We start from the raw sequence: 12,609 nt of genomic DNA, 5'->3' as shown, positions 1-12,609 counted from the left end.
GTGGATATCTGAGTGTTTGTCACAAAACACAGGAGTGTGCCCTGGGGCACAAAAATAAAATTTTTGTGCCCTGGAGCCAACAAGTCTTGCCTTGTCTTTCTTGGTTCAGGACCTGGCTGTGTCAGTGTCTCCCACCTTTACAGAATTGAAATAAATAACCCAGTTTATGCAATAGTTATGAATAGAAAGCATAAAAGTGTCAACCTTTCTGGAAATATTAACATTTCTGATTAATGATATGGGTCCTGTGTTTGTGAGAAATTCCCTGCCTGACAAAAGGATGATCCTGAGACAGAAAAAGGAAATGTTTTATATCCTCAGCCATGAGTGGTTCCTAGGGGAGCTGTCCCAGTAGGAAGGGCATGGTGGGGTTACTGGTTTGTCAAATTTTTAGCTGAACACACATTTTTAACCAAATCAAGTATTTTTTGCAGTGAAAGAAGCACTCAGGTGTCTGTTTGCCCCATCCAGACATCCCTTCATAAACTCCAATCATTTAGGAATTGTGAATTTCATAATGTTCAAAGGAGTCTGATTTTATTTTTTCCCAAGGGAATTCTGATCTGGTTTGTGTCCATTTTGCTTTCAGCCATCGGCCCAGACTTCTCCAAAACTCTGCTGAAGAAGATAACTCTTGTGAAAGTGGGTGGTGAAGTCATCATTGAGTGCAAGCCCAAAGCCTCCCCCAGACCTACTTATTCTTGGAAGAAAGGAAAAGACATCCTGAGAGAAAATGAGAGGTAATGTCATAAAGTAACCATTTCTTTCATTAACTAACCCAGGGACTTCCAGCAATCAAAGCTAAATCTGTCAGTAATAGCTTTGCAAAATTGACTTGCAAATACATGAGGAAACAGCCTGTGTTCAGTCCCAAGGAGCTGGGGTGAGATTCCTATTCCCATGGTGCCCATCCCATCTCTGCTGTTAAAGCATCCCTGCCAAGAACCTGAGAAAGATGCACTCCAAATAAAAAATCCAAATATTTTGCCTCTGCAGTGATCTAAATAACTGTTGTTTTTAAAAAAAATTAGATTCCCAGGAGATAAAAACCTCCACTGCAAATTGCACAGCTCAGGTACATTACTCAAACAGGAATTATTTGAGGGAAATAATTAATTTGACAGTTCAAATGCCTGACTTGTGGCTTTCTCAGACTGGCCAAATATTTTTTTTTTTTTAAATTCAAAAGCCAGCTTTTCAAATCCTCCTCTGTGCTGTTGATTTGTTGATTTGTTGTTGGCTATGTAGAGGTGTGGTTGTGTCACCTGCACAGCACCTGAGAGCAGGACATGGAAAAATGTCCTTGACACTCCTCCAAAAGGTGATGTGGCACTGGGATTGCTGGGGAGAATCCTGTCCTGTTAGTAAAGGTCAGAAATGGTAGGAGATTGGGAAATTGTTGTCTTTAAAATCTTTAATTTGTTAGAGCTGTTCTTTTATCTTGGAAAGTCTAATCCTGCTCCACCCAGCCTGCAATGTCCATTGAAACAGAGACTGTGCTGGTGAGTCTGAGTCTGCAGAAAGCTCCAGCTCATGCAGAGCCAGATGATTCAAACCCTGAACCCCCTGTTCCTGGTTTGTTATCTCCTATTCAAACACTGAACCCCCTGTTCCTGGATTGTTTAGCTCCTATTCAAACCCTGAACCCCGTGTTCCTGGTTTTTTAGCTCCTATTTAAACACTGAACCCCCTGTTCCTGGCTGGTTTAGCCCCTATTCAAACCCTGAACCCCCTGTTCCTGGTTTGTTAGCTCCTGTTCAAACACTGAACCCCCTGTTCTGGTTTGTTAGCTCCTATTCAAACCCTGAACCCCCTGTTCCTGGTTTGTTATCTCCTATTCAAACACTGAACCCCCTGTTCTGGTTTGTTAGCTCCTATTCAAACCCTGAACCCCCTGTTCCTGGTTTGTTAGCTCCTATTCAAACCCTGAACCCCCTGTTCATGGTTTGTTAGCTCCTATTCAAACCCTGAACCCCCTGTTCCTGGCTGGTTTAGCTCCTATTCAAACCCTGAACCCCCTGTTCCTGGTTTGTTAGCTCCTATTCAAACCCTGAACCCCCTGTTCCTGGATTGTTTAACTCCTATTTAAACCCTGAACCCCCTGTTCCTGGCTGGTTTAGCTCCTATTCAAACCCTGAACCCCCTGTTCCTGGTTTGTTAGCTCCTATTCAAACACTGAACCCCCTGTTCCTGGCTGGTTTAGCCCCTGTTCAAACACTGAACCCCCTGTTCCTGGCTGGTTTAGCTCCTATTCAAACCCTGAACCCCCTGTTCCTGGCTTGCTTAGCTCCTATTCAAACCCTGAACCTGGGAAATCTGGGAAAAAAGATGCCAGGAAAAGCTGTTGTTGCAATCTCTTCATCTAGGACAGGAAACAGAACTTTTAGACAGGTGTGGGAGAAGAAACTTCAATGAGATCTCTGCTTAAAGTGATGTTAAATGGTCCTGTGAGTACCAGAGGGGCACCTGAACATCTGGATCCTTCTCCTGATCACCTGGAGGTTAATCAATAGAGATGATCCTCCCAGTCCCAGGTGCAGTTAAAAGCAGTGTTCTGTGGCACTGCTTGCTCTGAATGCTGATGCTCAGCCTGGTGGCTGCCATGGCAATCACTTCAGAGTTTCTCCTGGGCCTTTTGTGGCTTTCCAGCTGCTGTGTGATGTTAAATTCCTTGCTGGAGACTCTGTGCTTGGTTTTTGCTGCTGAGGCTCTGGCTCTGGAGGCTCCTGCTGTCCAGGAGGCAAAACAAAGTGAATTCTTCAATGTTTGCCCAGAGAGCAGAGTCTACCACAGTGAAAAAAAAAGCAGAAAAGAGCTTTATCAGTTTAGGTTTCATATTCTTCTCTGGAGGCTGAGGTAGTGTGTGCTGTACCTAATGAATCACATGGCCTGAGGGCATCTCTTACTGGTGGTTGAGAACTGTGCAATTGTGTTATTAGGAATTCTGCCCTGGGGTACAATTATATTATTGCAGTCATTAAAGGCACTTCATCTCCATAATAACGGAAATCCTGCCTTGGAGGCCTAACTGAGCCAAAATGATGTTGGGGGCCTGACTCCAGAAGGTAAATTTTATATAGGAACAGCTCTAGCACAGATATAGATGTATTGCAAATGCTGTTTGGGAACTAAGATTATTTCAGGGATCATTTTCCATCCTTGATCTCCCTTTTACATTGCAGTGCAAAGTGAGTGTGGAAAGCTCTTTATCCTGTGGTGCTGCTGCTCCCAGGGCCATGGGACAGTAGGGGCAGGGGAGACAAGATTGAAACCCTCATTCCCAGGAAAGCTCAGGAGCAGAGGAGACAGGATTGAAATCCTCCCCATTCCCAGGAAAGCTCAGCAGCAGAGGAGACAGGATTGAAATCCTCCCCATTCCCAGGAAAGCTCAGCAGCAGGGGATGCATTTCTGGTGGGAACAGCCCCAGAGTTTTCCATAGCCCAACAAACAAGGTTGGGGTCCCAACAAACCCAGAGGAGCTGTGGGAGCAGAAGGGTTTCACATCACATCAGAACAAACTTCTGTCCCTCCTCTGCACAGAGTGAACTGGCTTTTAACAACCAGCACCAGAGGTGTGCAGTTAGAGCACCTTAAGGAAATTTCTCCTGGGATTGGCCAAGGATGTATTTTACTGTTGGTATGGAGGGATTTTGCTGGAGCAGACTGGATATAATCCTGAATCTTGTACTGCAGGGTTGGATGGGATGATCTCCAGTGATCCTTTCCAACCTGAGCCCTTCTGGAGTGGTGTTGGAAGGGGCTGCATCACCTCCCCTGCAACTCTTCCCTCTTTTCTCAGGTCTTGTTTTGGACTCAGGCAAAGGGGTTTTCATTTTTCATGCCCTAATGGCAATAACTCCATTTATTTATTCCTCACAGAGTGAGAATTCACATTTCCCAGGGGTGAAGCTGTAGCACTGTGTGGTTCAAGAGCAGATTCACGTTTCTCTTGGTCCTCCACAGCTTCCCACTTTCCTTGGCTCCCCAAGAGCAGAAAGAGCTCAGGAAAAGCAAGACAACTTTTATTTTAAATATGAACACAACCATCTTAATTCCTAATGTTGTCCTGGAGCTATTGGAAGTCATATTTACCCTGCCACCAGACATGTACTCAGGCTGGGACAAAAAGAATTGTGCTTTTAAGCCCCAAAACAAATTGCTCTTCTCTCATTCCTCTTCATGTAAATCCCCTACATCATTAGAGCTGTTTCTTTTCCACGAATGTACAGTGCCTGCATTGTTTATACAGTTTAATTGTAAGGAAAGAAATGCATAAAAAAAACAAATGATGCTCTGTGCTGGTAGCAAAGAATATGAAAGTGTCCAATTAAACAACCATTCCCTATAACTTGTGTAACAGCAACATCTGTTATCTTAATTAACCAAGTTTCTGCATAAAGGGGCCCTCTTGGTGCACTTTGTCAGAGCAGGATCTGACCCAGATACTCCAGGCTCACAATCCTGGTGGAAATTCTCCCAGTTGGCCCCATTATCTCGCAGTGCTGACAAGCTCTGTGATGTGTGAGCTCGCACACACAGCACTCAGAGCAGGAACATTGTCATTTTTGGGAGCTGAAAGCCAACAGAAGCGCAGGGAAGCAGCCCATGGTGGCATTTTCCCAGCCACAGAAGTGTTTGGAAGTGCCTGGCTCACTCAGTCCTTGTCAAACAACACTGAGGAGAGAGAACTGCACTTCCAGACAGCTGTTGGGATTTGTTGCCCAAACCTGCTTTCAGTAATTTGGATTTTCCCAGGAATTTCACTAGACCAGAGCCAGGACAGTCTAGGAGGGTAATTCAGGTTGTAAAGTCCTGAATCCCAGAATGGTTTGGGTTGGAAGAGCCCCCAAAACCACCCTGGAGTGGATTCCATGGGCAGGGACACCTCTCACCAGCCCAGGGTGTCCCAAGCCCCATCCAGCCTGGCCTTGGACATTTCAGTGTCCTGGAATGAAATGAGGGCTGGAGGCTGGGAGGGAGCACAGGAATGTGGCAGAGTTGGGCTGTTCACCCTTCCCTCAGTGCAACCCCAGCAGAGCTCCCCAAGGAGCTGGAAAACCTCTTGGATGTGTGAGCACACAGCTGTGCCTCCAGGGTTATTCATTTGGCAGGGAATGTGGATTTGTACAGAGGAACATCATCCAGGCTGTGCTTGAGGGGCTGCCCTGGGGACCCCGAGCTGCCCCCTCCTGTCCTTGTTCCCTGGCTGGCACAGGGAATCCCCAGGTAAAGCTGGAGCAGCTGGATTCCTTCTCCAGGAGCTGGAGTGATCCTGGCCAAGGAAAAGTAGCTCTCACCTGATTTTTTTTTTTGCCGTCCTGTGCACTTCAAAGCTGTCCACTCTGTCCAAAAGAGTTCAGCCATGGTTTCCCCCAGAGTTCACATCCTCAGGACCTCCTCACAAAGGCTGTCCAGTTATGGACCCCTCACTGAGATATTATTTTATAACAGGAATTTTAACCTATCCATGTTGATGCTACCTCATTTTGAGGAGGAAAAATGGTAAAATAGAACAAGCAAAGCTTCTCTCCCATTCTTCCAGCATGTCTTGAGTACAAAAACTTGTATAAATTCCAGTTTTATATTTGTTGCCTCAAACTTCCTAATTAGTGCTTAATTACTTTAAACAGCCAGAAAGAAAATGGCAAGAGGACAGACAGCACATCTTTCCCAGGCTGCTGCCAGGGTACAAACCATGGTGATATTTTTATCCTGATTACTTGAGAGATGAATTGCCAGCAGTGTCTTTTGGACACACAGCCTGGTGACACTTCAGCAGAACAGAAAACCTCAGAGGACGCTTCCCATCATTGCATCCCATTAATTGTGTTGACTTTGTATTTTTATTTTTTTTTACATAAAGCACCTGTGCAATTTCTTGAAGGCAGACAGGTAACCAAGCCATCAATAACTTGTCGGGTTTCCATGCCATCCTGCCCAGGTGAAATGAAAAATGACACCCTGCAAATGGCTTTCTGAAGTTTGACTCGACAGCATTCATCTTACTTTGCAAAGACTGTGGCAAGAGATGGCTCTACCTCACTGCAACACCTGAAATAACTGACTTGTCCACTTAGTTCAACCAATTTTCTGCAGAAAGAGAATAAAGTGAACCAGGGAGCCACTGGGTTTGGTGGTCAGTCTTGGAAAGGTGTTGTCCTTGATGGGCTCCTGTTCATGGGCTGTTTGCCAGGAGAAGCTGGCTTTGGCTCTGTGGTGTTCTGGAGGAGCAAGGCCAGGCTGGATTTGGGATTTGGAGCAACCTGGTCTATGGGAGGTGTCCCTGCCCATGGATTTAGGGTCTCTCCCAACCCAAACCATCTGTGGTTCTATGATCACACCAGGTTTTAGCACTGAAAGCGTTGTCCAGCCCAAGCAGAGTGGAGTCACCATCCTTGGAGGATTAAAAAGATCCTTTTAATGTCCCCCACAAGTGGCATTTGGGGACAGAGGGCAGTGCCAGATTAACTGTTGGACTCAGTGTTCTTAGAGATCTTTACCTAAAAATTATTTCATGATTCTATAAATGTTTCCAGATAAAGATTACTTGAGAAGGGTTTATTTTACATGCATCAATAATTAGGCTGATCCCCAAAATTTCCATTTCTTCCATCTGCTCCTGCAGAAGCAGGGAATGATCTCCTGTTCCAGCCACAAAGGCTCTGACAGCACAGCCCAGGCTGTGCCAGGTTTCAGCTGGCAGTCCTGGAAGGAGCCTGTCCCCTGTGCTGTGACACAGCTCCTGGAGCAGCAGCAATCTGTTCCTGTTTGCCCAGCACATCATCTGCAGCGTGTGCTGCTGTAGTGCTCAGTGAGACACGTGTAGGACATCCCTACAGAGCCCAGCTCACACCAAACCCACAGGGCTGTGTGCCCCAGGGGAAAAAGACCTCAAAAAGGCTTTTACCTCAGTGCTTGTGCATTGATTTTAAAAGCAGAGCAGTGCAGAGGAGGATCCAGAGATCTGTCCCAGAGGGATCTGACCTCTGGATTGCAGCCAGATGTGTCCTGTTAAATGTGGGATGAAGATATCCTTCAGAGAAATGTGTCACAGGGGGTCAAGAGAAATCACCTTGGTGCTTGTGGATTAATTTTTAAAGCAGAATTCTGCCTGCAGAGGTGGAGGGGCTGAAGGATCCAGAGCTCTGTCCCAGAGCCATCCCACATCCAGAGCACAGGGAGATGTGTCCTGTGTTGACATCCTAAAAAGTAGGATGAAGATATCCTTAAGGAAACCTGTCACAAGGGTTCAGGAGAAATCATCAGGCTTTTACCTTGGTGCTTGTGCAGTAATTTAAAAAGCAGATTTCTCTTGCAGAGGTGGAGGGGGTGAAGGACCCAGAGCTCTGTCCCAGAGGTATCCATCCTCCAGAGCACAGTGAGATGTGTCCTGTCAAAAGCAGAATGAAGATATCCGTAAGGGAAACCTGTCACAGGGGCTCAAGAGAAGTCAAAGGGCTTTTACCTCAGTGCTTGTGGAGTAATTTAAAAAGCAGAATTCTCTTGCAGGGGTGGAGGGGCTGAAGGACCCAGAGCTCTGTCCCAGAGCCATCCAACCTCTGTGTCACAGCCAGACACGGCCCATACTGACGCCCTTAAAAGAAATGTGTCACCTGCTGCTGTTCCTGTCACCTGCTGCTGCTCCTGCTTGAGGTCTCTCATGGTTTTGTGATTATTGAATAAATCTCTGAGTGCTGAGTACAGATTGTTCCTCCCTCTGTAACTCTGCTGCAGGAAGGAGCCAGTCCCTGCCCACTGCTGCAGGATGGGGTTTGCTCCGTGCTGAGCACACCCTGCAGCCTCTGCTTTCCCAAGAAATGCCTGGCATCACTCTCCTGCATGCACTTTGGAATTGAGGTGTAACTTCCTGCTTGTCCTCCAGCTGAGGAAAGCAGTGATAATGATTTTAGTATGTCTGTAGCATTTTGAAGGAAAAAAAAAAAAATCAAATGTTTTTTCTCTTGGGTGTTTTTTATGGTGAAGAGCAAGCAGGTAATGATTTTACAGTTAGGGCCATACTTTGAGATGCACTTTTAGAATCCAAGGAAATCATTACATGTCTAAAGGGGGAGAAAGATTCCTAATGAACATTTCAGAATTGGTGATATTCTTGATGGCTATTCAGGCATCATTTTGAAGTGATGTAAATGTGTCCTTGGACCTCACAAACCTGTTAATGTCCATTACAAGCTGAGTGTGTAATTTCTCTTTGTACTTTGGGCATTTTTTTTGTTGGAACCAGAGGGAAAGATGTGTTTGAAAGATTGTGCCTTTGGGCTCGAATTCGGGTGGTATCAGCTGGAACAAACAAGCTGAGAGTGCAATTGCTGCCTCTGCTGTGATCTCACGAACGCTCCCAGAAACGCTTTGTGTCAGCAGCTGATGCACTGAAAATCTTCCATGGATTTTTTCTTTTTTTTTTCTCATAAGAGAATAATTTTTACAAGCTCCAGTGGAGCTCCCTCTGATTCTCATGTCCTCCAAACCTCCACAGTGTTGGCTGTAGGTGGAAGGTGGTGGCTTGTCCTTTTCAGGAAGGAGTTTTTTCTGTTTGGATGCTGCACTGCAAACACGATTCCTTGGATTCCCACTGTCCCTCTCCATGGACTAGAAGTCATTTAATTTCCATGCCTTGGGCTATAGTCAGTGCCCTGGAACGATGAGCACAGCAAATACTCCACTGAACATTAGGCAGGGTGAAAGCTGGAGTGGCTTTGCAGTGCCTGGGCAGGATTTTCCTCTCTTGTGAGTGCAGGAGGGAGTGCAGAGCTGTGTCTCTGCTGGCTAATTGTGCAGAAAGGGAGCCTTTAGCCTTTCCTGAGCTGCTTTTAGTGTGCTCTGCCCCTCCACTGCCACCAGCAGGAGCTGGCCCAGGTCCTGAGCCTTTTGTTTGGAGTGTGGAGCATGCCTGTGCCATCACAGCCTTCATGGTTTATAGCAAACAATCAGATTTGTGTGCAAAATAAACTTCCAGCTGGAGGGGCTGTGCCAAAAGGGCCATTTCCCAAGGGGGTGGTCTCCATTTCCCACCAAAATCAATGGAAAATTGTCTCTTTTCACCATCAGACCCTTCTAGACTTGCAGAATCTTCGCCTATCAAATTGTCACTGCCTCATGTCTCAGGAATGAAAGCTGCTGTAAAAACAAAGCTTTCCTTTGCTTTACTCAAATCTGCTTGCTCAAATATTTATTTTGATGGCATGGGCTTTCTGACTGTATTTATTTTAATTCTGTGTGTAGTAAAAAAAAAGAGTGATTGGGGAGAGAAGGCAGAAAGGTTTCTATTGTTTGAGATTATTTGAGATTATTTGAGATTCCTTCGCTCCCTTCAGGGTCCCTCACAGTTCTTGTGTTTGGTTTTCATTTGTTTCCTCCCCTTATCAGCATCCCTTAAGGAAGATATTTTCCAGAGAACTGTTCTTCTTAGATAACCTAGGGATATTTTTGTGTTTGAATTATAACTCCAGGCATCTCTGAACAATCTACATGAGGTCTCTAACAGCTGTAAACGCTCCCTTCCTCTCCTCCTGCCTCCCTGCTCCACTGGGACTTGGTTCTGTCACTTCCAGACTCCTCTTCAAAATGTACAGAGCAAAGGGAAGATGATGACAAACCACAGGTTTTGTGTTTAGAGATATTAATAATGGCTGGGTGCAGCATTATTGCTTTGGACTGCTCTGTCACTGCAGATAAACAATTGGTGGAGAAAGGAAATTGTGGGGAAACTCAGGATGCCAGATCCACGATGCTGGATTCAGTGGTGGTGTGCTGTTTGATGTTTCCACTACTGTAATACCAAAAGTAGTTATCTGAACAAAATATATCCTATTTTTCTCTTTCTCTTCAGACTATCATTTACAGGTTTTTATGATGTGAGTACTAAAAGAGGGAGAGTGACTTTTTCCATGTGCCAGGACAAAGGGGAATGGCTTCCCACGTTGGGAAGTGGGAGATGTTCTGCTGAACTCCATGCAACAGGATTTTAGCTCAGTTTATTCAGAGCAAATACAGTCCTTACCTGAAAATTAATTATGGGGGGTTTGGTGTTAAGAGGCCTGTCAGCTGTCATGGATAAGGCAGAACTTATCTGCTGCTGCCTTCACTGAGAGGGAGACGTGCACTAAATTAAATGGCTTTGACAGAGGCTCTAAATTATCTCAGGCTCTTCTGTGAACCGTGAAAAGACAGGTCCTAACAGACAAATAAACACTGAGCAGCTCTGGGGGGCTGTGTGAGGCAGAGCTGCCAGGGCAGGAAGGTGCAGGTGTGTAGGAGGCTGCTGAGAGTCACTCAGTGGGAGTTTAGATGGATGATCAGATGGAAAATCGTGGTGTTCCAGCACACAGCATTGTCCTGCCCTTCCCTTGGGTTTATCCTGGCAGTGTAGGATGGACCCAAATTCTCAGGGTTGGTGTTCTGAGCCCTGTGGTGATGTCCCACACTGGTGGGGGTGTGGACACCATCCCTTTGTCCCCCTGATCACAAACACCTGCAGTAAAAGCCCAACCTGGAAAACCCTTAGGTGGGTGCTGGAGGTTTGTGCTGGTGCTGGTGCAGGGTGGGGTGTCCCAGTGACATGACAGGGTGCTGGGTGGGCTTCGGGGTTCTCTCCCCTGTGAGCTGGAGCCCAGAACCTTTCCAGGGTGTTTAATGCAGGTGCAGGTTATGAAGCAGAAAGCTCTGACCTGGCTGTTAGTTATTTGTGCAACACAAAGGTTGGAGTCACACCTGGGGACAGAATCCAGGAGTTCTTACCTGTGGAGTTCACCCTGAACCAGCCCATCCTTCGAGTGATGAGCAGCATTCATGAGCTGTGTCCCTGTGCTCTGGGCAGGAAATCCTGTGAGGATTTACAAACATCATTGTTTCCCCAGAACAGCCTAATAACCAGTACCACATCCATGAGATCATTTTAATAACCCTCACTGCATGCCAAGCATTACTTAAAAGGTAATAAACAGCTACAGAGATGTCTGATAGAAATAGAAATAATTTAATAAATAATGCAATTGCCTGGAGTTGTGGCAAAGTTGCTGTTAGGCTGAAAATTGCTCTAGATGTTCCTGCCTAGGAACTCTGGGAAAAGAGGGAACAAAAACAGTGCTGAGGCTGCAGTCAGGGCTGCCTGGTGCTTCTGCTTCCAGCCCCAGCCCAGGCACGGCAGCGAGGATGAACAATAGGCCATTCATCATGCCAGCTGAAATACACTGCTTTTCACAGGTACATTTAACCTAAATCCTCCCTCAGAAGACGGATTATCTCTTAGAAGAACTCTGGCACCAGTGTCTCTTTTCAATAGCCACGTCACCACTGCCACAAAGGCTGTACACGGAGGGATCAATGGCAGTTTTATCTCAAATTGCACTCAGTGTGTGTTTCTTCCAGCTGACATTCATTTAAATGCTTGCTCTAAGACATCTTTTCTCTCCGTAATAGAAAAAGGATCGGACATCCTGAGCATTGTTTCGTTGGGGGAAAAATATTTAAAATATTCACTTGGCTAAGCATGAAATATCTCAGCTGCGTGTGTTAAATCAAGAGTGAAAGCAAGGGTAGTTATGCTTGTAGTTCATAAATTAAAATGCTCAGATGATTAGATAAGAAAACAAAATACCTTATTCCATTGCAGCAGTGCTAATGAAACTATCTGAGAAGGGGAAAAACCAACAAAAAAAAGAAAAAAAGAGAAAAAAAAAGAAAAAAGGGAAAAAAAAGAGAAAAAAAAGAAGGTACTTTGTCATTCTGAACACTTTTTCTGCTGTGCAGTGCCGAGCTGTGCCATGTCCCTTGGGGGGGGATGCACGCCCAGGCTGCCATGTGCCCTGCATTTGTACTCCATTCCTATTCCATTCAGATCCCACATGTTTCCACCTGCTGAACACAAAAATAGAGGGCGAGCTGAGAGGAATAGATTGGGATACCTGCCGTGGCAGCTGGCTGTGCTGTGGGAATTGGGGAATATTTCCCACTGGGAAGGTCAGTGCCTGGCCCTGCTGCTCCTCACCCTGCTCAGGTGAAGGTGTAGAGGAGCCCCAGGCACCCCTGGCTCTGCTGTGCTGCTGCTTTGCTTCCTGGAGCCACAAGGTTTTGTTAATTCGAGGTGTTCCAGTGGGCACTGTCAGTCTGGGATTTTAAGGGAATATTCTGGCAAAGCAGGAGCCCCAGGCTGAGCAGCAGGAACGTTTTGGGAGGTGCAGGAGATGCAGCCAAGCTCCCAGAGGTCAGATTTCCAGAGGTGTGTGGCTTTCCTTTTTGGTCCCTGGTGGTGTTTACCAGGACCAGAGAGTGCTAATATAATTTAGCAGTCTCTCACAAAGCTCACATTTAGCCAGCAGAGAAAGACTTGACGAGTTCCACAAGAATCTTTATTTCATGCAAAGGGTGGTCAAGCAGGATTCTCTCTCAGAACAAAGGGCAGCCAGCCATATTTATAGCTTCAGGGAGGATTCAACCAATAAAAGTTTATCCAAAGAACAGCATCCAATCTAAATGAGAAGTTCTAAAGGTGAACTGACCAATTACACAGACTAATTTCTAACCAATTATCTTCCAAAGTGTTAGGAGTGTGACCAAATTCTTAAGGAATTTGGCTCAACCTTGGTATCTAG

At 45.8% G+C, this 12,609-nt stretch overlaps 1 protein-coding gene across 1 annotated transcript in view; it reads left to right on the top strand.

Moving 5' to 3' along the window:
- The window catches only part of CNTN4 (contactin 4), a 271,602-nt gene that overhangs the window by 223,860 nt on the left and 35,133 nt on the right, over positions 1-12,609 (top strand). The window contains 1 exon segment of the mRNA XM_033071468.1: positions 590-740. Coding sequence (XP_032927359.1) covers positions 590-740 — 151 coding nt within the window.

This window comes from Catharus ustulatus, chromosome 13, assembly GCF_009819885.2.
Source record: "Catharus ustulatus isolate bCatUst1 chromosome 13, bCatUst1.pri.v2, whole genome shotgun sequence".
Lineage (NCBI taxonomy): Eukaryota > Metazoa > Chordata > Aves > Passeriformes > Turdidae > Catharus > Catharus ustulatus.
The sequence above is the reverse complement of the archived record's forward strand: the minus strand, read 5'-3'. Positions and strand labels throughout refer to the sequence as shown.